At 40.2% G+C, this 26180-nt stretch overlaps 1 protein-coding gene across 3 annotated transcripts; it reads right to left on the reverse strand.

Moving 5' to 3' along the window:
• Positions 1-8077: 8077 nt before the first annotated feature.
• RWDD1 (RWD domain containing 1) lies at positions 8078-25914 on the reverse strand. Of its 3 annotated transcripts, XM_070795930.1 has the most exons (8): positions 25651-25914; positions 19269-19337; positions 16546-16611; positions 14255-14385; positions 12012-12155; positions 11232-11364; positions 10660-10722; positions 8078-8367 (listed from the first exon to the last, which is right to left on the reverse strand). In XM_070795930.1, exons 1-8 carry the CDS (start codon positions 25721-25723, stop codon positions 8246-8248), a joined length of 801 nt encoding a protein of 266 aa, XP_070652031.1. In that variant the 5' UTR covers positions 25724-25914; the 3' UTR covers positions 8078-8245. The 3 variants fall into 3 exon arrangements, with proteins under 3 accessions (XP_070652031.1, XP_019822724.2, XP_070652032.1); XM_019967165.2 differs by lacking the exon at positions 19269-19337 and having other exon boundaries at positions 25651-25912; XM_070795931.1 differs by lacking the exons at positions 14255-14385; positions 19269-19337; positions 25651-25914 and adding an exon at positions 14420-14505 and having other exon boundaries at positions 16546-16560.
• Between the last annotated feature and the right edge of the window lie 266 nt (positions 25915-26180).

Below are 26180 nucleotides of genomic sequence, written 5' to 3' on the forward strand. Positions count from 1 at the left end.
AATTCTATTTCTGATTTGTAAGTGAGTTCATTTGTACCCTTTTCTTAGATTCCACTTGTAAGCAGTATCATAAATTTGCCTTTCTCTGTTTGACTTACTTCACTCAGTATGACAATATTTTTTACATTTTATTTACTTGTTTTTGGCTGCACTGGGTCTTCGTTGCTGTGGGGGCTTTTCTCTGGTGTGGCGAGCTGGAGCTACTCTCTAGTTGGGTTGTGCATGCTTCTCAATTGCAGTGACCTGTTGCAGAGCAGGGGCTCTAGGTTCACAGGCTTCAATAGCTGAAGCAGTATATGTGGATCCCAGGCTCCAAAGCACAGGCTCAGTAGTTCTGGCACACAGGCATGTGTTGCTCTGTGGCACTTGGGATGCTCCTGGACAAGGGATTGAATCCCTGTCTCCTCAATTGGCAGATGGATTCTTTACCACTGAGCCACCAGCACAGCTCTAGTATGACAATCTTTAGGTCTATCCATGTTGCTGCAAATGACATTATTTCATTCCTTTTTATAGCTGAGTAATATTCCATCATATATATGTACCACACTTCTTTATCCATTCCTCTGGGGAGGGTTTTGAAGTCCTCCCAGCCCAGATTCTTGCACCTTTACTATGCACTCGATCTTGATTCAAGATAGGTTTAAAACTGAAAACTCAATTCAGTTCAGTCGCTCAGTCATGTCTGACTCTTTGCAACCTCATGGACGATAGCACAACAGGCCTCTGTGTCAGTCACCAACTCCCAGAGCTTGCTCAAACTCATGTCCATTGGGTCAGTGATGCCATCCAGCCATGTCATCCTCTGTCCTCCCGTTCTCCTCCCGCCTTCAACCTTTCCCAGCATCAGGGTCTTTTCCAATGAGTCAATTCTTCACATCAGGTGGCCAAAGTATTGGAGCTTCAGCTACAGCATCAGTCTTTCCAATGAATATTCAGGACTGATTTCCTTTAGGATGGACTGGTTGGATCTCCTTGCAGTCCAAGGGACTCTCAAGAGTCTTCTCCAACACCACAGTTCAAAAGCATCAATTCTTTGGCGCTCAGCTTTCTTTATGGTCCAACTCTCAAATCCATACATGACTACTGGAAAAACCATAGCTTTGACTAGATGGACCTTTGTTGGCAAAGTAATGTCTCTGCTTTTCTGTATGTTGTCTAGGTTGGTCATAGCTTTTCTTCCAAGGAGCAAGCGTCTTTTAATTTCACGGCTGCAGTCACCATCTGCAGTGATTTTGAAGCCCAAGAAAATAGAGTCAGTCCCACAGTCTCCGTTGTTTTCCCATCTATTTGTCATGAAGTGATGGAACCAGATGCCACGATCTTTGTTTTTTGAATGTTGCATTTGATTTGAATGTTTGATTTGGGCTAGAACCTGGAAAAGCCCCAGGCCGAGGGACATTGTTAAAAATAATCATAGTCATGGTGGGAAGCCTTCATGGAAGGTCAATATTGCAGATGTGATACTGGCTTGCATAATGAACAGAAAACCCAGAAATGTTAACAGAGACTTCCAGAGGATGTGAGAGTCATAAGTGGACTTTGATAATCAACAATTGATAATCAATGAATTTCAGGGGGTCTGGCAGGGGGTCTGAACATATGCACAAGGATGCATGCACACACAGAAGAGACTGTATTACTCTCCACCCATCATCATTCTAGAGCTAAATATGATGTCCTGTGCACCAAAAAGGCAAAAATCATGAAATATTTGTTAACTGCCTGAACTTTTGAATGTGCACACCAACTCACACCCATATACCTCAGCAAGAAGGAGGAGTAAAAGTGTTCACACATGACTTAGGACAATTACTAGCTGATTATTAAGACATACTGACCCAGTGTGCTTAGTCACTCAGTCGTGTCCGACTCTTTGCGACCACATGGACTATAGCCCACCAGGTTCCTCTGTCCATGGGGATTCTCCAGGCAAGAATACTGGAGTGGATTGCCAGTCTCTCCTCCAGGGGATCTTCCCAACCAGGGATCAAACCCAGGTCTCCCGTACTGCAGGTGTATTCTTTGCCATCTGAGCCACCAGAGAAGCCCAAGAATGCTGGAGTGGGTAGCCTTTCCCTTTTCCAGGGGAACTTCCTGACCCAGAAATCAAACCAGGGTCTCCTGCATTGCAGCAAATTCCTTACCTGCTGACATGGGATTGACACCTAAGAAGCCAAGATTTTTGTAAAATGGGGATAAAACACACGAACATGCACAAAAGTAGAGACATTAGTCATCATTGCGAGGAAGAAGGCTGCGGAATTAGTCAAGGCTAGTGACGAAACTGGAGAAACAGGCTCCATAGAATTAATTTTATTCCTAAGTTCTTTGAATTGTCTTTCTGAGTTATCTTGTACCTTGTTGAATTTCTTCATAACAGCCATTTGAATTCTTTATCAGTTGTATTGCAATATTATGTGTCTTTCAGTTCCTTTGCTTAAGAATTGCCATTTTCTTCCTGTGATACTGTATTACTATGCTATTTCATAACATGTGATAAAAATCTCATTTGAAAGGGCAAATGCCTTTCTTATTTAGGGAAGATTGTGTTTACCTTGATTCAACAGTTCAACAGATTGACAGAAACCTTTTTTTTTGTTTTCCAGGAGATGGCTCTTAGCACAAATTTTTGTTTTTTCTGAGTGGATCTGACTTGCAAAAAAGTTGGGAGTGACCCTAAAAATTGTGGCCTAAAAAGAAGCTGGTAGCAGAGTGGGGAGGTATGTGCATGGGACCTGGGGCTTTGGCTGTGTCCGCAGCCCAGTAGGGAACCCCAGGGGACTGAGTTGTCTTCCTGCTGAGATCATGGAGTGGACAACAGGAAATGTGATCCTCTTATTCCCTTTGTCTGCTTTCTTCCCTTTCCTTTCCCTCCTACATCAGAGTTTGCTTCACAGATCCAGGTGCTCCTGGAGAGCAGCAGGTCTTTCCAGCTATACCTGAGCAGGCAGATAGATTTTCACTAAACACTTCCCTTTCCACCTCCTCTGCTAGAGAGGCCACGACCGCCCCTTCCCTCCACAGCAGCTGTGATACTCTCGGCCCCCTAGTCTCCTCTGAGGTCCAATCCATTCCCTTTCAGATGCAGACAATGGATGTGTCTCCCAGCTGTCCTAGTGCAGTGCACAGAGGCACTTTTGTTTGGTTATACATATCCAATTGGTTTTAAATCAAAGGAGAGGAGAAAGGGAATATCTTATGCCACGAAGATGCTGATGTCATTCTCTGGCTTCTTTATTTCAATGGGTGTGATTGAGAGTTGGGAAAAAAAAAATCTTTTTGAAATTTTTTTCTAAGTGGGAGCTGATTTAAAGTTTAAACACAGTAGAGTCATTTCCTGGGAAAAACGGGGATGCAGAAAAATTTAGGCAGGGAACCTAAGACAGGCCACATTTCAAGGAACAACTATGGGTGCCTTTTTTACCGTATAAAAATATTATTCATGCAAGAAGAGAGAGAGAAGCCTATCTGGGAAACAGAATTTTGTGTGATATCAATCCAATCCAGAGGAGTTTAAAGCCCATCAAGTTCGCTCAAAGGACCATAAAATTCTAGAATCAAAACCCTATCACTCAAGTTCTGGTTGCAGGATGGTGGCATTAATTCCCTTTGCCCATCTTTCAAATATCTAAAAACTCTCTGGACAAGTGAATTTAAAAACCCACAACTAGACGAAGATACCAAAGAGTAAACAAAAGCAGAAATTTTGTGGAGGGGACACAAAACTTGAACAATTGGTCACGTGTAGGGGATGATTGCCTATTTTTTGTTTGTTTAGTTTTGATGTTTGCCTGCTTTGTCCCTGGAGCCAGCCACTGCCGTCCCAAAACACTGGTGATTAAAAAGCAATAGATTCCTTCACCACTAGATGGCACCAGTTAACCCAAAATTTTCAAGACAATGTACTCAATTTGGTTTATAGATAGGATACAGGCCTTTTCATAATCAAAAGAAGCATTTAAATTTAATACCATTTACAGAGTGAACAAGCAATCTCAGTAATACAGTGTGCTTAACAATTAGGACTCTATTATGAACAAAAATTTCTTATGAAATGGTAGTAATGTATCATATAGTAACCCAGAGTAAAATTCCCCAAAATTTTACTCCTCTGTTCATAACCATGCTTTGGCATATGCTTATCCTTGTTTATTTTTTATCATAAAAATATGAATTAAAAAAAAGAAACTCCTCTGACTTGCTACAACATAAGCATTGCTGTCTTGTTATATTGCTAGAACTTAATGTTCTTGAAGCCTAACTGCAAGATTTGCATGATTTCCATACCCATGGAGACTTTTAATACAGTATAATCCATGCTTATTAGCTAAGCTACTTGCTACCTTGAAACTGCCTCCTAGCAGTGAGTCAAATACAAGACAAGGCTTTAATTGTATTACCTCAATTTAATTCTCCTCTAACAAAATTGAATTACACTCCATGCTTAAGTACTTTGTGAAATAAGTAATAAATATTTTGTTTTCTGTACCAATTCATCTTATTCTCAAATCCGCCTTCCTGCCAACAAAATAAATAAGTAATAAAACTATAAGATTATATCTCCTTGAGTGTTGAACATGGATTTGAGGTAAATTTAATTAAGACAATTAAAATTCTCTGTCACGGCTGTTTCTCCCCTCCTAACCTATCTTGCATCCTATTCTCCTTCTCAAAAGGGAATATGACACAGAAGAAGCTGAGTGTCTGCATTTTCGGGGTTGGCGGGGGGTGGGCTCAGCTAGTCCGGCCTGTGTTCTGTCTTCTCAAGCTCTGCAGACCCTGGGTAGACGTCTCTCCTTCCACCAGGGCCTCCAGCATAGTTGTATGCTGTGTGAAACTGGCAGCTACTGATGGTGACCATGGACCTGCTTTGCCTGAGGTCTTGAGTTCCTTCTCCTCGGAGCCTCCTTATCCCCCTACTCCAGGTCAGGTTCTATTATCCCTTCTTCATCCTTTATATAAGAGCTAGGGGGAATTGATGTCCTAGACAAAATACTTTCAGCCCTATCATCCCCCATATCCTCCGGGGGAGGGAGTCTTTTTTCATAATACTTGTTTAAATTGAGTTGTGATTTATAATACGTGCTGTAAAATTCATTAATGTTAAATGGGTAGTTGATGAATTTTTCCTTTTACCTCAGGTGCCATTATGGCTCTCCACAGCGCTGTCAAAATTTTTGATAACCCTTTACAATATTCTTGAACCTTCCCTAGCATTTTCCCATCTTAATTAATGGAAGAGATTTAGTACATTTGGAATCCAACCCACCCTCTTTCTTTCCAAGTCCTTTGATGAGTTTGCCCAACAAAGGTAACAGGAGAAAGAGGCCTTTGGGCAACATTCTGTCATCTCTGTTACCCTGACACAGGTCCTAAAGCAGCAGCAAGCTAGTGTCCTTCACACTTCCCTGTTTATAGGAATTCACACTTCATGTGTCATTTGTGGAAAACTTTCCCTGTCTCTTTAGAAATCAATGGTCTGAAATTACTCCTAGTTCTTGAAATGCATGACTCATTTGTAATCATACAATCCCTAACTTTGCTGCCTGCCATGTGCGTTCTCTGAAAGACTAACACTGGGAGCTGCTTGTACTAGTTTACCTACTGTTTGTAGCTTCATAACACTTAACTGGCTAGCACATAAATATTGAAAACCCACATCCTTTCTTCTGGAATCCAAGAATGCATTGCTTTACTTCTTGGCACATGTATCTTGGGAGTTTGTCCCACTACAGTCAATGACCTCATCCTTTTCACTCATAAGAGATGTTACTGACATCTCTCTTAGATTTACCTCAACTAGGAAATGTTCATGGAATCTTTTGCTGCTGCTGCTAAGGCACTTCAGTCGTGTCCGACTCTGTGCGACCCCATAGATGGAAGCCCACCAGGCTCCCCTGTCCCTGGGATTCTCCAGGCAAGAACACTGGAGTGGGTTGCCATTTCCTTCTCCAATGCATGAAAGTGAAAAGTGAAAGTGAAGTCGCTGAGTCGTGTGCGACTCTTCGTGACCCCATGGACTGTAGCCTACCAGGCTCCTCTGTCCATGGGATTTTCCAGGCAAGAGTACTGGAGTGGGGTGCCATTGCCTTCTCTGACGTAATCTTTTAGACGTGTTTAATTAGTATTTACCCACTGTTTTTCCTAAGGCATCAAAGAATGTGAAGTGGAAACTAGAAGCATTATTCAAAGCTTCAGACAGCAAATAGAACATTTCTTTGAAATCTCGTATTTTATCTTTAAAATGCATGGTCATCTTGCATTCTATTCCATAATTCATTCACTCAAAAATCAGGTGTCTACTCAGTGCCATTGTTCCAGGGATACAGCAACGAACACAAATATTTGTGTAGGTGTTTCACCTAGTAATACTGTATACCATTTAACACAAGTTAAAAACTGAAACAATTTTCCCTGATTCAAGAGCAAAACTGGTAATTCAAGACGAGCCAATTATTGCTTCAAATACCAGCCAGTCATGCTGTTACTGGGTGGGGCTTCCCAGGTAGCACTAGTGGTAAAGAACCCGCCTACCAAGGCAAGAGAACTAAGAGACCTAAGGGTTCAGTCCCTGGGTTGGGAAGATCCCCTGGAGGAGGGCATGGCAACCCACTCCAGTATTCTTGCCCGGAGAATCCTATGGACAGAGGATTCTGGTGGACTGCAGTCCCTAGGGTCTCAGAGTCGGACACGACTGAAGCAACTTAGCACGCACACGCGCTGTTACACATCTTGCAGTTATGTGTGCTTCAGTGTGAGAAGCAGTCTTTGCTTAATTCCCAGAATACAAAGTCAACAGTGTATTTTTATGCAAATGAACATCTGTGGGAGTATCATTAGAACGAACCAGGTTGTCTTCATTTCCATTTCACTGGGTTCTGCCTATATTTGAAATGACAAAGGTGCATATTCGATACCTGTAGAAAAGGTATAAAACATAGACTTAAATGAGGGGCAAGTGTAATCATTCTTTACACTTCAAGTCTTATTGACCTCATGCTACACGGCTCACCACTGCTTTTCTTAACCTTAACCGAACCACTCTTTCAGGTTCTTAAGCAACTGACTAGCTACAGAAAGGATTTCACCTTAGGAAAAGTAAAATCTCACATAACAAACTTTTGGACTTCTCTTTGCATAGAAATACTGAATATTACTACTATTTCTTTTTATTGTTCAAGATCAAGGTGAGTGATGAGTATTAAATTCTTCAATGATGCTTTTGTCTTAACTCTAATCATAAAGCCTGACTTTAAAAATAAACATGGATATTGCCGCTCTGTGGGTATACAGTTCTTGTACTTGGGAACACAGACAGCCATTTGTAACAGCACAAGTGCTTTCCTGTTGGGGTTAAGAGTCAATACTCCAAAACTGCAGAGACTGGATAACTTGCATGAAGCCTGGCTCTCCTGCCTAGAGCCCCCAAGTCAATCATTCCCTATTATCATGAAGGTCTCGTGTGCATGAATGTGAATGTGTGCAGTGAACAATCCCACGAATTCAGATCCCTTCAGACTGTCAGTTAGAAAAGTTGGGAACGTCACAGTTTATAGACCTGACAACTGCAGGACAGCGGTTCTTCATCAGGAGTGTGCATCACAGTCGCTGTATCTCTGGCACGAGATCCCACTCATGAGGCTCGGATTGAGGCTCAGTGCTTATTAAGCTTCACTGAGAATGGTCTAGCAGTGTACTCTTGCGTAACTCCAAAGATGATTCTGATTCAGGTATTATTATAGGACTAAAGTCCATTTTACTCCTGACTGTTATATGGGCTTCTGGTTTTAAGACTTAAGTTTATCATGTCTGAAGGCTAGAATTCAGGTTTAATGCCCTGCTCACTCAGTCTTCTAATGTTTTATATGAATGAAAACCCTTAGAGTTTGAAAGTCACCACTATCTCCACACAGAAATTTCTACTCCAATTCCTTGTACATAAACACACACTTGTGTTCAGCAATGGCACATCTTCCAGCCTGAGTGTTTTTGGCAGGATCTCTTTCCAACACTAAATGACTTTATAAACATTTGACCTTCTTCCCACCAATAAGAGGAAGTGAACATTTTAATATTTGAAATTTTTAAGATCAATTTATTAAGTTCAATGATGAAAGCCATCAGAAGAATATTCTCCTGAAAATTATTTTTTTCTTAGAAAAAAGAAAGGAAAATCAACACCCTCTCAGCATAGCCACAGATGCTGTGGCAGTCAAGCCTCTCTGCAGACGGGAATAGTCCATCAGTCGGTCAAGTCACTCTCCCGGTCAGCAGGATTGTAGTCTGGATCATCATCATCATCCTCCAGCTCCAAGTCATCCATTTCCTGGAACAAAGACTCATCTACCTCCACGTTGTTTCCAGCTGCAAAAGACAGAAGATTTCCCCTTCAGTCCTACACTCAGAAATAAAAGATACAACCCATTGGCAGGACCAAACAGGCTTCTTAAACATGCAGCTGTAGTGCACGTGACACAATCCTGAACTCCTACTGCAAATCATACCAGCGATGATCTGCACTGGTCAACAGAGACTCACACATCTCAAGAGCATCTTCAGGTTTCCAGTTCATAGTCTAAAAAGACCCAATACCAAAAAGGCCTTCCTAGAATGAATTATTTATGATCTGGCATGTTGTAAGCTAGAGACACCGATGATACAAAGTTGATTATCACTGACCAGGAGACCTGTACCAAGAGTTCATCTCTTTCCATACTGAAGATATGTATATACATCATTAAAGCTCAACTATCGCTAAGAGTCAGACACGACTGAGCGACTTCCCTTTCACTTTCCACTTTCATGCATTGGAGAAGGAAATGGCAACCCACTCCAGTGTTCTTGCCTGGAGAATCCCAGGGACGGGGGAGCCTGTTGGGCTGCCGTCTATGGGGTCGCACAGAGTCACACACGACTGAAGCAACTTAGCAGCAGCAGCAGTAGCAGCATACATATAATCAGCTGACAAATTTATTTTGCTCTTCACTCTCATCCACCTCCCCTGTAACCAGTGGCATGCCTTTCCAAGATTCCAAATGTCTAAACCCCACCGGAAGCAATACTCAGGCTTTGAATGAAATAGCTTCATTCTTCAGTCTGTCTGTAGTACACATAAGTAGGATATTACAGTACTCTTAAACCACCGAACGCTGTTCACCTTCTTTCCCTCTCAGACTCTAGTCCACTGACATTCAACTCAGTGAGAAGAAACCCTGCTTCATGAAGCCTAAAAGCAGTTCAGTAATAAAATACAATTTGGTATGCTCAGGCCAAAGAGTAATTGACTAGGCCTGGACAGGAAGTAGTGAAGCCTTCACAGAGCAGATGATATCTGAAATATCTTCATGAAAAATTCGAAACTATCCAGAAGAAAAGGAGCCAGGATGAAGCGATTCTAGGTAGAACATTATGCAAAAGCAGAGAAAAAAAGTTAAGACCTTGAATCCTTCTAATTGGAACACAAGATTCATGAAGAAAAACATCCGAAAATAACAGATGAAGGCCAAATCGAAGGACCAAAGTAGGTCAACCCCTTCCTCTAAGCAGCAGAGAACCACCAGAGGACTTTTAAGGGAAGAAACGGCACGATTAAACATGGGTTTTAGAAATACTGCCTCAGAGGTGGCAGCTACAAGGTAGGTAAGGGCACTAGGAGGAAGAGACTGAGGAGGGCAATAATGAAGCTCCTACTAAAGTCCAGTTGAAAAATAACAAATTTTCAAATCACGAGGAAAGAGTTAAAAAGACATTTCAGGGGCAGAATCAACAGAGCACTTTTGATAAGTTATTGGCTATAAAGAGATACTTGATCCACCAAACAGGAAAAAGAGTCAAAAATGAGTAAAGACAGTAAAACTTTTAGAAAAAGACGTTTGATACTCAACCTTCTTCCCTTCTCCAAAAGGTAGTCCAGGAATAAGGTCAAAAGGCCAGATGCTAGAGGATCCCAGCAGGCACAGAAGGATGGGCATGACAGAAGGATGATGGAGTACAGAACTCGGGGAGCTACTGGAGGGTGACCGAGTAAGGAGCTCTACATTTAAGATACGCTCACTGGCCTCCAGCTCCCTGAGGGCAAGGGACTTATCTGAAGTGTTCTCTGCTGTATCCTCAGTGCCCAGGACAGTGCCAAGCTTATAGCAGGGATGCAATAGATATTTGTAGGTGAATGGAAATGAGTAGATGAAGACAGCAAGAGGATAAGGGTTAGGATAAAAAAGAGAAGGAAAGCACCAGATGTTCCAAAGACAGTAAGAGTGGTGTGAAATATAAGACTTTTGGTTAGTTCCAGGTTTGCAGCTTTTATAAAGCTCCGTGACAGACCACGGATTACAGTTCCCGTAGATTTGTGATAGTATAACTTTGAGGAAAATAGGTGATCTGAGTCACAGTGACCTGGTTTACCAAGTGTTAGAGGCAAAAGTGATCATATTGTTTACCTATTGCTATCTTTGATTTTCCTTATCATAAAACTTTTAAAAAATACACTGCCATAGTTTAATGTATAAGCTGATCAAACATTAGAATTTATTCTTCAAAGTGTGATTCTTTAGAGCCTTGAGAGGAAGAATTTACATTAAGTTATCACTATGATTTTCATGGTTTAATATTAAAAACAGCACATTATATACATATGGAATTCTAGTATTATCTTACCATCTTCCAAGAACTGGATATCAGATGTGTCAAGATTATGATCTGTTTCAAACAGTTGTCTCCCTAAAAGAAATAAACATATTTAATTACAATGGTATAGTTTTTCTCTATCTTCCCTACAATACCTTTAAAAGGTATAATACTTTTAAAAAGTTAAAGATATAAAAAATCTGAAAACCCATTTTTCTGTGAATTTCAATAAATGTATGAACTCAGTAAGTAGCTAAAAGGCATATGAAATGTATTGGCATTAAAATGGAACAAGTGAAAGCCTAGTCCCAGAAAAACAAATGGGTTTGATTCCACCACTCTTAAGCCTTGTGATCCTAAAAGTCTTGGCAGCTATATCTGAAGATCTATCCCTTGCAATAGATTAAAGATAAGCCATAAAATTAATGATAATTATGTGTGAAGAAACATCATCATATGGAGATAACACTCTCTTTTTGCCCTATATGCCTAAGTATATTATTTTCTTACAGAAATCTATCCAAATGATCCTCTTGCTATACAAGAAGTAATACAGGAGGGCTTAAAGGGAACAGGATATTGGGTGGGAGGTGGTGTCATACCACTTAATTTATTTTTTCCTGCTTGCTCTTCTTCCTTCATCCGTTTCTTTTTAATTTCCAAGAGTTCTGCATCAAACTTGGCCTTCCAATTTAAGAAATTCTCAATTGTAACAGGAGTACCATGGAATAATTGCTTATGAAAGAAAAAAAACACGTCACCAGATAAATGAAACAACAGTTAGAAAATAAAGCCTAATGAACTTCTAGACTAATGAACACAGCCACTGAGAGGAAGCAAAGAGAAAAATGGTTTCAAGTCCATAATATTTAGTCTGATTTCTATCTGCACTGGCTACTTTCAGTGGTTTTGGCAATTTACTCTAGAAAAGTCTGTTTTTATATAATTACAAAAAACCAAAGATAATATGTGAGGTGTTAATATGTTTAAATATACATCAATTCATAACACTAAAATCCCTGCTTACATTTCTTACTTCATTTTAGAATCTAAGGTTTTCTTTAAAATTCAGTAAATATTTAAATTATTCTGACAGGAGCTTTATAATTCTAAACTTTATACTGTAAGTGAAATAATTGATATTTCTTGATTTTACCTGCATGCACTTTATTAACCTTTAACCAACTAACTGATCGTTAGTGTGATGCCCACCAAGTAAATGAAGGCCCTTCTAAAATTTTACTTAGTAAAGCTTTATTAAATTTTACTTGTGCTTATTTTTGTGATTTCCTCTCAAATTATTGAAATTTCCAAAACAAAAAAAAAAACCCCAAATGACAGATTTAAAGAATAATGAAAGAAAATATGACTTTTAAATATACCTTTTCGGCTTCTTCTGCTTCTTTTTCTTTTTGTTTCTTTTCTTCTTCTCTTCTAGTTTTTATTTGATCTACTATTTCATTTAATTTTTCTTGCACAGCTGTCACTAAGGTGAAGATCATCACCATACCAAGGTTTTCTTCTGCCTATGTAACCAAAAAAGAAAAAAAAGGCTGTAGTTAGAAACATAATTCTCAGAAAAAATAAAAACAACCAACCAGTGGTGGGCGGGAGGTGTTTTAGCACAATCACTACACTCATACATGTATAATATGATCACTAATTCAGTTACACCATAAGTTCAGACTCTTGGATCATTTACGACAGAGGATGAGACGGTTGGATGGCATCACCAACTCAATGGACAGGAGTCTGAGCAAGCTCCGGGAGTTGCTGACGAACAGGGAAGCCTGGCATGCTGCAGTCCATGGGGTCGCAAAGAGCTGGACACAACTGAGCAAACTGAACTGAACTGAACTGATGTGTGTGTGTGTGTGTGTGTGTGTGTGTGTGTGTATAAAGTGAAGTGAAGTGAAAGTCGCTCAGTTTTGTCCGACTCTTTGTGACCCCATGGACTATACAGTCCTTGGAATTCTCCAGGCAAGAATATTGGAGTGGGTAGCCTTTTCCCTCCCCAGGGAATTTTCCCAACCCAGGTTTCCCACATTGCAGGCAGATTTTTTACCAGCTGAGACACCAGGGAAGCCCATATACAACATCTTAAATTTTAAGTCTTATAATTTGCTATATTCAACTGAAAACAGATATTTCAATAGATTCTATGTAATAATCATATATGTAGGTAGAATTCAGAAAACCTTTTTCTACAGTAGCTAACAACATCAGTTCTCCAGCATATATTCATCATTTTAGCTTTAAATCATTACAAAAAGAAAGAAAAAAAGATACATAAAGTTAAATCATAAAAGTATCTACATTGTTATTATGTAGAAAATCCTTTTGCCTTCAAAATTCAGGTTAGTGTCACAGCTCTCAAAATATGCCCAAAGAACTAAAATGATATAACATGCTAGACACTGCTAGCTACTGCAGGAAAAAGTTTTCTGAATTCACACCAAGTGTTAACAAGCAGTTATACCTGACTGGTGAGATTAAGAATAATCTTTATTTTCTTCTTCATTGTTTTCTGTATTTTCTGAGTTTTTTTGTAATATAAACTATTTTGATAACTCAAAACTAATACAACTAAGAAAAAGATACAAATATGCCCTAAATACCTCTGATCACAAGTAAGTATCAGAATCAAAACTTCACTTTTGAAAGAAAGGAGTTTGAATATAAATAAAATATAAAATACATATTAACAAAAATCACTCAGATCAGGAAACTTATATTAATACATGAGTGACTGAATACAATATATTGTTCCAGGCTTTCTACAATGTTTCCAAATGAAGCACTTTAAACTAAATGATATAGAAATAATATGACTTCACCCTGGGTGATGAAGTGAACAGGACCTAGAATCAGCATAAATTAATGTTTGATATATCTTCTTTCACTCCTCATTCTCTAACAGCTCCAGATATTTTTAAAAGGTCAACAGTGAAAGCACCCACAGTTCTTGAAATATACCAGTCATATTTACAGTGGAGATGTTTTCTGTCAGTTTTTCTTAGAAAAACAAATAAAACTAGGACTTCTGCTTTTAAGATGGTGGAGAAAGATTTTATTTGCCCTCCCTACTCTCTACTGTGAAGAATCCATGAAAACTCTACCCAAGTAAAAGAGAGCTTTAAATATCTACCACGCCTAGACTGTGACTAGCCTGACCCATCAGAGAACGCTAGTAAGAACTTTCCAATACCCATTTTTTCTTCCAAGTAAACACCTGCTCTTGGAAGGGTCATAAACCATTATTGCTGTTCATAAGTTTAGGGAGCAGGAGAGATAGGAAAGAAAAAAATCAATCACCACTCCTCTCACCAAATTGCAGGTAACTAGACTGCAACAGATCAGAGGGCTTAGGGGCTGTACTTTTTTTTGAGTTTCAAACAAGGGTATAGGGAGAACTTCTCTTATTCAAATTTTAAAGGTATGGGAGGGAAGAATAATAAAGATGCTTTGTGAATGTGTGTGTGTGTGTATGTGTGTGTACACATGCATCATGAATTCTGCTTGTTCAGTACACTCGTTATACATATTTAATTTTCTGACTCAAGATTAATGTATAATATTTAAGGCCAATAAAATAATGCCACTACAAAACGTGTTATTTCCTTACCTGTAATGCTAATAATTTTAAAATGTCTGCTACATCATTATCTTCTAGATTTAACTGGGCGAATATTTCATAAAGGGGAGCTTCATCTGGGTATTTTTCACTGTATGTAAACTTGAGGGTTGTCTGGACAGCTAAAGACATAAGAGAAGAGATTAATACAAATACCTTAAAATGTAGAGAGAGGTCAAAATCTTTGTTGAATTAGTAATTAATTTACAATGTGTCAATGAAAAGTAGCACAAAAGATTCTCCTACAAAAGGAAAACAAGGTTACTATGAGACCAGATAATCATTAACATACATAACATATACCACAAATATAGGTAAAAACAAATCACAGGGATACCAAAGATCACATCTAACACATGAAATACATTTGCTACTTATGAGTATTTTATCTTACTGCATGTCAGAAGAGGATGAAGAAGACACTCCTTTTAAAACCCTCCTTAAGATGAACAAAAGGCACTGAACATGACACACAGAAAAAGTACCAACTCAGGCTCATTTCCAGGCCTCTCCCAGAGCCGGCGTCCAGTGCAGAAGATCTGACTTTAGCTCCAGAGTCCATACTTCTATCTGCACAATGCCAGCAGAGCATTGCTAAGGGACTGCTGGAGGACACAGGTGTAAACTGGACAGTTTGAGAGGTTGTCTGAGAAACTTTTAACCTGACTCACTGACATTCTCCCCCAGTCTTTGGCCTGTGCCAGTTCACAGACAGGACATCGGTATAGGTGTGACGTTCTTAAAGGCACATAAGTGGGAAGTATCTCTCTGCTACCTAGTCTGATGAATTCTCAGTTTTGCCAGGCAATCTAAAACAGAGCAGTAGTGGTAAATATTTTTGTTAAAACCTATTTGTCAACAAGACCCTTTATCTCCATTTCCTGTAACTCATATTTTAATTATTAAAACCTCCTGCTTTTGATGATTTAAACTAACATCTAGATTTCTCTCCATGGGAATGGAAAAAAAAAAACCCTCAAAATCTGCTGGCTTGGTATTTTTGTGTATGATGTCAACAAAGAATTTTATGAATCTACGGATATAAGATTGAACGTCAGGTAAGAAATACATAGTGTCTCTTGGCATTTTCTTTCTTTTTTAATTAACATGTTTCTAAATTTTATTGCTAGCACAAGTTTTCTTTTTTTTTTAATTTACCGATTCCACTATATGATGTAACAGAAACTCATTACATAAAATTTAGCAATATATTAAAGGAAAAACAAAATCAATAATGATCCCATCCTCAGAAAGAAATCACTGTTACCATTTTGGTATCTTTAAAGTATCTTAAAAGTACTATTAAAAGGATACTTTAAAGTATCTCTCTATGCATATAGTCTTTTAAACAAAATGTCAAAGGATCCTCATGTATAATTGAGACTTTATACATATAAATAAAATCCATCTATATAAATATGTTAATAACTGTATCCAATATCTCTTTATTTCAGATTTCAGTAATATCAGTATTAACCTCATTTTCAATTCTATAAGACAGATTTAGTATTATCAAGTGATACCACTAAAATTGGTGTAACTGACTACTCATGACAGAATTTTAATTGACTAGCTTAACAGGAAAAAAAAAAATTCTCAGGGTTAATGCCAACTTATATAACATTTTTATCAAATTACAGTATTAATTGAACTTGACCAAAGCAGAAATAAACTTAAGATACACCTCTCCCAACATGTGCCAAATTAATTTGATCTTATTAATTTTATAGCTCCTTTATTTCAATTTGTATATTTGTCTTAGTTTGACAGTTATATAATATTGGTTTTTATCTGGCTTTATGTATATACATATTTAAATAACAGTACACTATCCAATCTAAAAAGACAGAGGGAAAATACAGGTAGGTATTTATCCAGCCCAGTTTATTACAGCAAATGTCTAGTAAACAATCTAAATATCCAATGAGGAAAAAGTAGATGGCATGCCATGGAAAACCACACAACCACTACATTATGCTTGCAGAAAGTCTTATTGACAAAAATTTCCTCCCCTTTCTCTACCCGCTATATTGTTAACATTTCTGTTTCACTTTTAAAAGTTAAGCTTTTTCTGCCAGAAAATCTCCTTGACTTCCTCTCTGTTTCTCCAGAAGTCATTATTACATAGTAAATACTGGTTAGAAACATGTTAACAATCATACTAAATTCTTAACAGAACCTTAGCACCTCCACACATCCAATGGCCTGCTAAATGGCTGCAGAAGGAATAAAATTCCTGAGAGAAGCGTAGAAAATTCAAAAGTATTTTTAATTAGACTTACTTTCATCATTTTCTCCAGCCTCAGATGTCACAGTAATGGTGAAGCTGGGTGGATTTTCTGATAATACTGCAAGAAAATATACACAGAGGTTAAGTTATTAACATAAGGCACATGCTTTTCCTTATTAGCAAAATACCAATTCCCAGTTCTGGAAACTGATCCCTAGCCTGTATTTCCATTTCCACAAATACAGACTTAATAGCAACAGTTCAGATGATAAAACATCCATCAATTTCTATTTAAATCTAGGGTTTTCTTTAATCTGGGAAAAAACACCTGTAATAGATACTCTCTTGGAGTTGTATCAATTAAGTAATTTATATTTTAATTCAAAATTTTCACCCACACATGGAAAGTCACATTCTAAAAAATCTCCAAATGAAATGGCAAAAAAAAAAAGTTTGATGTTTTTCATCAGAACCTACCCACCCATAAATACTCAGTATTATCACTAATTTTTCTACTTATATATTTTGAAATACAATTCAGAATCTCTATGACAATCAGTAAATATCAATTTGTAAGAGTTTCTATCTTTTAGTTATCTCTTTCTCCCACATTGTCTCTAAAACCTTTGTTCTTTCACAAATTATTGAAACCTACCATCTTTCATGGAATTACAAAATTATCCATGAATTCAAATATCAAATTACTTCCAATTTGTCAAGCAAGACATGTCAATCAGCATTTTCATAAATAAGAAAGCTTTATATGCTATTTTACTGCCTGATGTCTATCTGATACTATTTATCTGTTTATGATCTATTCCCCCACAAGAATACTGTAAGAACTCGGAGAACTGGTGGATCAGTGCCAGGCAGTATCTAGAAACTCAATAAATTCTGGCTCAATGAAAGATCTAAACAATAAAAAGAGAAAGACAATAACAAATAAAACTCATATTCGGAACCATCAGAAAACTAAAAAAGGAAAATTCAAGCCACCCTTAACTACTGCTGAGCACACAAGTCTGCACTTCACTTCAGGCCTGAAAAGCACTAACCCCTACCCTACCAAGGTTGGTAACAGCTCAGCAGCCTCTTTCTGATAAGGGGCTCCCTGAAGACGTCACCATGAAAAGGACTCAGCTTTTCCTACTCAGTAACTTCTGAAGTCTTCATAAATATTATCAATAAAATTTTCAAGACATATGCCCTCATTCTAATTGAAGTTTGGAAGTACCTGAAGCAATGATGAACACCTATGACTAGTAGAGAGGGTTTGTCAGAAAGGAAAAAAGACTCACAGGACGCACATTTTAACAGGTCTCAGGCTGTCCAGCCTATGTTGAAAAAGCCCCTAAAAGGCAATTATAGTAGTAAAGCTTTTATAACATGACTGGCTCTGCCTCTTTTTCCTAACAAATGTGCGTAAAATATATTAGATGTATTTCACTCCCATTTTTTTCATAACCAACTTTAGCATTTACATGTCATGAAATATAAACAGTGCAACTACAGAAATAAGGGTTCAATGAGGCTGTAATTTAGGGGAACCTACACCAATAACTACAGATGGTGACTGCAGCCATGAAGTTAAAAGACGCTTACTCCTTGGAAGGAAAGCTATGACCAAACTAGACAGCATATTCAAAAGCAGAGACATTACTTTGCCAACAAAGGTTCGTCTAGTCAAGGCTATGGTTTTTCCTGTGGTCATGTATGGATGTGAGAGTTGGACTGTGAAGAAGGCTGAGCGCCGAAGAATTGATGCTTTTGAAATGTGGTGTTGGAGAAGACTCTTGAGAGTCCCTTGGACTGCAAGGAGATCCAACCAGTCCATTCTGAAGGAGATTAGCCCTGGGATTTCTTTGGAGGGAATGATGCTGAAGCTGAAACTCCAGTACTTTGGCCACCTCATGTGAAGAGTTGACTCATTGGAAAAGACTCTGATGCTGGGAGGGATTGGGGGCAAGAGGAGAAGGGGACGACAGAGGATGAGATGGCTGGATGGCATCACTGACTCAATGGATGTGAGTCTCAGTCAACTCCGGGAGTTGGTGATGGACAGGGAGGCCTGGCGTGCTGCAATTCATGGGGTCGCAGAGAGTCGGACACGACTGAGCGACTGATCTGATCTGATCTGACACCAATAACAGCTAACATTTATTGAGCATTTCTTTGCACTTGTGCTCTTCTATGCATTTACACAGAGACCCTTTATTTCTCACACCAAAACGGTGGTTTTATACTATCATCATATTTTACCAAATTTAAGATGCCATCAAGTATATAATGCACCCTACTTTATGTACCACTAAGAAAGAAAAAAGGAACTGCCAACTAAACTATGATATGTAGTCAACTGTTCGACAAATTCAGACTTCAAAAATGTTTAAATGTTAAGATGTCTTAGAATCAATTAAATATAATATCATTCGAATTTTATAGATGTGGAAACAGGGATAAAAAGCTTTTAAATAATGTGCCCAAAGCTATACAACTGGCAGGACTAAATAAACTGTATAGAATTTCACCTAAAAAGAAAAAAAAAATTCCAGCTGAGAAATTCCAGGGAAGTCACTGGAGCCAGGTGGTGGATTAAGGCATACTCTGTGCGATCCCATAGATGGCAGCCCACCAGGCTCTGCCATCCCTGGGATTCTCCAGGAAAGAACACTGGAGTGGGTTGCCATTTCCTTCTCCAATGTGTGAAAGTGAAAAGTGAAAGTGAAGTCGCTCAGTCGTGTCTGATTCTTAGCGACCCCTTGGACTGCAGCCCACCAGGCTCCTCCGTCCATGGGATTTTCCAGGCAAGAGTACTGGAGTGGGGTGCCATTGTCTTCTCCGACTCTGTAAGTAGAGATGGAGAAAAGGAATGCAGGTTAGAGTAACGTGGCAGCAAGGGTATAATGGTAAGAGAGCTTAAGGAACATACAAGGAATTAGAAATTATTCCATTGGTGGATGTATGTGGTGAATAAAACAGGTTGAAAATAAACAGATGAAAGTTTAGTGTGGATAGTGATAGCTTTTTTTAGTGGTAGTAATAAGGTCAGAATTCTATTTCTAAACTCAGAAGATAAATCTAGCAACGGTGCATAAAACAGAAGGAGAAAAACAAGACTAGAGGCAGGATGAAACTAGATAGCCACTGAAATTGTCTCAGCAAAGTTAATGAGGTTCTGAATTAAGCTGGTAGCAATGGAAACAGGGAAGAGGAAGAAATCGAAGATGGTGATGGGTGACAACCTGAATTTGCAGGCAGGACCACCAACAAAAACAAGGACTAGAAATGAAAGACCAGACATATTTGAAGGACACAGGGTGCTTTCAGCTGGAAATATCAAGTAATCAGAAATGGGCAAATGACGCTGAAGAAAGTTGGGCTGGAATTTAATTTGGGATCATCCACAAAGAGGTAACAGGGAAAGGCATTTGACTAAATGAAATCACCAGAGAGAACGCAGAGAGAAATAAGGGCCAGGATCAGCTGTGTAAGGAGTCCTAAACTCGGGGAACAAAAGCAAGAGGAGGAAATAGTTACCGAGATTGCAAGAAAAGCAGTCATGACAGGTCAACCCTCAAGAGAAGCCTGAGTACTGAGGGATGCAGGTCTGACGAGGCAGTACCTCCAGTGCGCCATGTGTGTCTGGGGCGCTAGGGTGAGGGTCATGGAGAAGGAGCCTGTAAGGTCACACCTAAATCCCTAACAAGGCCCTTGGTGATCTGGCCCCTGCATACGTGGCAGGCCTCATTTTCTGTGTCTCTCTACATTCTAGCTATACCCAACTACCTGTCCTTTGCACACATGGCTCTCACAGAGTCACAAGTCTGCACGTGTGCCCCCTCCCCCAGTCTCGTTTATATAACTCCACATGACCCCTCAGCTCTCCAGAACAACTCAGTCCCCTCTCCCTCAGTTCCTGCTGCATTCTATATATACCTCCATGAAAGAATCATCCCACTGTGTTGTAAATTACTTATGTGATGTCTTTGCCCAAGAGACTGAGGTCCTAACAGTAAAGACAGTAAATATTCGTAAGTGAGGAAACCATTTGGTAAATGAGGACAGGGGAACACTAGCAAGAACATCACTGAACTGCCTGACCATGATGAACAAGATAAAAGCTGATAAACTACCAATCCATGAGAATTTGTGATGAGAGCCATGTTCAGTAAAAGCCTGGAAATGAAAGAACTGCAGGGCTACAAAGTGTATGGATGGAAAGAGGAATTTCAGAGGCGAAAATTTTAAAGATGGCATTTCCAAGCTGTGACTATCACCCCATGCAGTTGGAGGAAATAGAAATCAAAACTGTCTGTTGATAAAGACAGGAGTTATGAAGCCATCAGAAGTATCAGAAGCAGCAGCAACTAAGATGGCAAATTTCCAGGAACCAGTATCTTATATTTGTTTAACAGTTATGAAGTTTCCACACTAGTATCAGTGCTCATGCTCAGTTGTGCCCAGTGCTTTTCAACCCCGTGGACTGTAGCCCACCAGGCTCCTCTGTCTATGGGATTCTCCATGCGAGAATACTGGAGCAGGTTTCCATTTCCTCCTCCAAGGGATCTTTCCGATCCAGGGAGGAAACCCGAGTCTCATTTCCTACACTTGGCAGATGGATTCTTTACCACTGCGCCATCTGGGAAGCCCCTGGTGGAAGGTCCCCTGGAGGAGAGAAGAGCTACCCACTCCAGTATTTTTGCCTGGAGAATTCCACAGACAGAGGAGCCTGGTGGGATACAGTCCATGGGGTTGCAAAGAGTCGGACACAACTGAGCGACTAACTCTTTCACACTTACATTATTCCTTATTAAATAGATAAGGAAGCAAAGGCTTAGAGAGGTTATATAATTTGTCCAAGGACAGAGAGCTGATACCCACTGCACCAAATTGCCATTACAGAGAAAAAATGGTGAATCAGGAACAAACAAAGATTTTGGAGAACAATGCTAATTTCTGCAGTAGCCACTCTCCCCTTTTTTCAGTTACACCATTTTTAACTGAGTGTATTGCCCATCCAGAATAAAAACTGTCTTTCCCAGCCTCCCTTCAGTTAGGTCTCACCAAATGACTGAGTTACAGCCAATGGGATAGAAGGAAGTAAGTCCTTTGATAGTTTTTGAGGAAATTTCCTTAAGGAACTGCTGTCTTTTACTTCTTTGTTCCCGCTCCCTTCATTCCTTTATCTCTCCTACTGCCTGGAAAAGGAATGCTGCCATCGTCACCATGAGGGTGAGACTATGTCTTAGGGATGACAGAGAACTAGGAAGAAGACTGCTTCTTGAAGAAATCTTGAACTAGAGCTACATAAGTCTCATTTATGTGCAAGAGTAATAAACTTTTACCTTTTTAAAACCAGCTATTTGGGGTTTTCTGTCATAGCTAAACCTAACTAAAAAAAAAAAAAAAAACACAGAAAATTGAAAAGGGATAATATTCCAAAGCTTGGAGGTTACTAAAATAGGGAAACTTACTTAATTGGACTCGAAAAGATGAATTATTCCTGAGTTCTCATGAAGTGATAATCCTATTCCAATGCATTACTACCGTACTGTGAGCTGAGGCAAGTTGAGGAAAGATTAGCTTTCACTAAAGAGACCAGTCAATCCTAAAGGAAATCAACCCCAAATGTTCACTGGAAGGACTGATGTGGAAGCTGAAGTTCCAATTCTGTGGCCACCTGATGTGAAGAGCTGACCAATTGGAAAAGACCCTGATGCTGGGAAAGATTGAGGGCAGGAGAAGAGGGTGACAGAGGATGAGATGCTTGAATGGCGTCACTGATGCAATGGACTTGAACTTGGGCAAACTCTGGGAGATAGCAAGGGACAGGGAGGCCTGCCACAAAGAGTCAGAGTCACAAAGAGTCAGACATGACTTAGCGACTGAAAAACAACAACAATGAGACCAGATATCCACCACTGTGAGTGGATCAAAATCCTTTTGAAAAAAAGAATACAGTTGTTGGGCACTGTTTAAGGAACCAGTGGAGGGGCAGGAGAAGTGTTAGGTGACACAGGGGCAGATGATGGAAAACTAGACAAAACTAAGAATTTTGTCAAAAGCAAAGAAATCGGAGGTAGTAACTGAAAGGTACACTCCAGGGACACACAAATGACAGGTTTTCCACAAAAAACCAGATCAGCCCCTATTAAAGGAAGTCCCTATGGGTCTTAGACAGCAACTGTCCTAGAAAAACTGCTTTCACAAGATGACTTCTGCCCCGAGTCTAAATGCAATTCTAACTGTTAAGCTCACAGCTGTTAACTCAGAGGTACTAACACAAGCAAATACAGGATTACGTACCCCTCTTTGTAAGGTCAAACAGAATTTAGGGAACCTGACTTTGGCTAGCCTGAAGCTAACCAATTTGATCCAACAAAACTCCCCATATATAGCCAGGGACTTTGATACAGAAATGGAAATAACCAAATTCAGCTATCGTAGCAGGATCTTGTGAAGTGAAGCACTTCTGAAGGAGGATGTGGCATCAGGAGCATCCATGTATATTTTAGAAGACTAGTTGTTAGGAGGATTGGATTAGTGTGCAATCAAGTTACAGAATGGACACAAAGAAGAAACTGTATTATGATCTGTTAGAATTCACAACAAATGCAACACTGGGCCAAAAGTTCTCTGCAAATAGCCAGGAAATCAGTTCTCAAGTCAGGTTAGGTCTATGTGCCTAGGTCTACGGCTGGATGAGCAGTGCCTCTTCAGCCTCCACAAGGGGGCCATGATGTACTTAACAAAGGCTTCTCTGTCAGCACTCTATCATTTATTTTAAAAATTATATATATATATATATACACACACACACACACACTTCATCAACAGCATTGAGCACTTACCAACTCTAGTATTCAATGAAATTCAAAATGAGATTTGAAAACTACCAATTATCGTTCCTTGGCAAACTAATACAAACAAGCTCTTTCTTAAACCAGGTATGAAAATACTAAAATATGAAATCATCAACACATAAGGAAGCTATAAAAAAAATAGTACACCTTGCAAATCCTCAAAAGATTCCAAAAGACCAAACACAGAAATAAACGACTCCAAAGTCCGCTTGCCTTTGCCTTGAGATTGCATACAGAAGTTGACCAAAGTTCCTAAATAACTATAAATCAGGACAACTCCTTTTAACTTATTTAATGCAACTGTAGGGGTGCTGATAGGAATTAAGAGACAGAAGGGCTCAGCTGATACTGCAGAATACTTGAGGCGTCCAAGATCCACAAATTTTCTTTTATTAACTTGGCTCAGAATTCTCAAGCACTTTTGCATCTGACAAGAATTTCACATACCCAACTATATCAGACCCTAGTACAATTTGAAAGAACCATCCAATTATTTTAGGGTTAAAATGTATCACTTTTACAAATGTTTATAAGCACAATATTTAATGAGTATATCTTAATGTCCAAAGAAATGAGAAGAGCACATCTTGTGCTTTCTTCAGTCCGCCTATGCTGTGCTCATGCCTGTCCCCTTTCCAATGTACCAGAAATGACCAAATGTCATGATTAAGAGCATATCCAACAACTGACCCTGTATTCTGTTTTATTTAGACATTGATACATCAGCAAGGATAGAGAAGGGAGCCAGACTCCATACACACTCACCCAGTTAATGACACTCTCAAACCCCTCTTCACTCATCCCCTTAACATCCTCACAGCACAGCTGAACTGCTGGTGAGAGAGAACATGAACAGGACTGGAACTATACAGGGATAGCTGAGAGACATAAGCCTGTTGGCAAAGCAGAACAAAATTTGCTACCATTGCAAGCAGTGATCAAAGGGTAGAGCTAAGAAAACTAAGCTAAACAATGACAAGGGAGAGGGGTTAGAGTTCATGAGTTAAAATAACATTACCTTACACTCTGAATTCTGACAGTCAGTTATGCACAACACTCAAAGGACGGGGTAAGGAAGGTAAGTCCCACAAACCTAGGCTATACTCGCTCATATTGGCTTTATTAGATCACCTCTCAAAACCTGAGTGTAAAGTGAGAGAAGGCATATTGATATGCTTATCTTGAAGCATTTTCAGAATCATCAGAAGGATGGTTTACTACAGAAGAATTCTCTTCCTTGAAAATATACCTAATGAACTTCTCATTACCATTTTACATTAGCCCAACTTACCAAGTAACTTTCTGCTCCCCGTCATACCAGCTGGAGTGGAACCCCAGTCCCAGACCTAACTGTTATTACCAGTCCTGCTACTAACTTGCTGGCCAACCCAGAGCCAACCGCTTGCCTTTCCCAAGCCTCCACTACCTTGCTTCTAGCAAGAGGAAGCCAGGCTGCTGCTGCTGCTGCTGCTGCTAAGTCGCTTCAGTCGTGTCCAACTCTGTGCGACCCCATAGATGGCAGCCCACTAGGCTCCTCTGTCCCTGGGATTCTCCAGGCAAGAATACTGGAGTGGGTTGCCATTTCCTTCTCCTAGACAACATCTAATATCCTACTACAAGTCTAACTACCTGTGATCTTACAGTGGACCTGAGATTTGAGCCAACTCATTCATTGGGCAATCTGAAGAATGTCAGAACATTAAAAAAAAAAAAGAAGAGAAGAGAAAAACGACAAACTTCAGGGACAAGACTACTCTCAAAACTGATCCTGGGTAACTTTGAGAATTCTGAATCCCACAAACTTTAAAACACCAAATATGAGAAAACAGCCTGAATAATGGTGAAAATGTGAAAACTGATACTTCTGCGGCTCTGGAAAGGCTATTCCCACTTGGAGAACCTTCATTCGTGTATTTCACTAAACCTCGCGCTGCTGTTAGTTCAGGTCCGTTCAGTCGCTCAGTCGTGTCCGACTCTTTGCCACCCCATGGACTGCAGCGACACAGAAACCAATGTGCACCCGACTGAATTCCAGGCCTGCCACTCCAGGGACCTTGCTAGCCTCGCCCGGACTTTCAGATTTCAAGGAATTAGCGGAGAAGAGAGAACAGCCGTAGAGTTACTAGTAAATGTCTGATCACTGCAAGAGAAGAGCTAGAGGCGAGAGTGGCGAGCCAGGTGGCCACGCGGCCTGGCTGTTCCCTTCTCCATCCTGGCAGGGGATGTCGAGGGCCGTGGAGCGGTCCGTCCCACTCCACCCCGGGTAGCTGCCGGCCTGTGGCCGCGGAAGTCACCTGTGAAGGAGTCAGGGTAGATGGACTCCAGAGCCTCCAGCTCGTTGCGCTGCTCCTCGCCGTAATCTGTCATCGCGGCCCTCGCTGCAGCCCATGGATCGCCCAGATACCCAGGCGGCGTGCTGCAGCCTGGACCGCGGCCGCGCCGGGAGAGCAGGCAGCGGCCGGGCGGGCGCAGGCGCAGAGTCCCAGGCAGAGAGGCCTGGGGCCCACAGCCAGGCTGGGCCTGCTGATCAACAGCCCTGCGCCGGCCTCCGCCTGCTCCCTAGTTCCGCGTTCGACTCGTCGGGCCTGGCCGTTGGGCTGACTGTCCCACGCCCGCTCGGGACTTGCTGGGATGGGGAAAACACCAGGTCTGGCATTTGCCACAGACACCTAAGGATTGGTTACTGGGCTTTTCAGAACCAGAACTTGAGAAGGCCCTCAGCGCCGCATCCTCGCTCTACTAGTCTGGTCTTAAGGCCAGCCTCGGGTACCCGGGAGGGACTGTCTAGCTGGAGGCGGGACGCTGCGGGCGTCCCTGCTCTTGA

Source organism: Bos indicus, chromosome 9 (genome assembly GCF_029378745.1).
Source record: "Bos indicus isolate NIAB-ARS_2022 breed Sahiwal x Tharparkar chromosome 9, NIAB-ARS_B.indTharparkar_mat_pri_1.0, whole genome shotgun sequence".
In the NCBI taxonomy this organism is placed as follows: domain Eukaryota; kingdom Metazoa; phylum Chordata; class Mammalia; order Artiodactyla; family Bovidae; genus Bos; species Bos indicus.

Excerpts from the sequence above, each read along its gene's own strand:
- RWDD1 (XM_070795930.1), bottom strand. The coding sequence starts at position 25,723 with ATGACAGATTACGGCGAGGAGCAGCGCAACGAGCTGGAGGCTCTGGAG. Across the intron at positions 11,365-12,011 it reads AAGCAGAAGAAGCCGAAAAG|CAATTATTCCATGGTACTCC; the intron begins GTATATTTAAAA and ends TTCTTTCATAAG. Across the intron at positions 10,723-11,231 it reads AGGAAAAAATAAATTAAGTG|GGAGACAACTGTTTGAAACA; the intron begins GTATGACACCAC and ends TATTTCTTTTAG.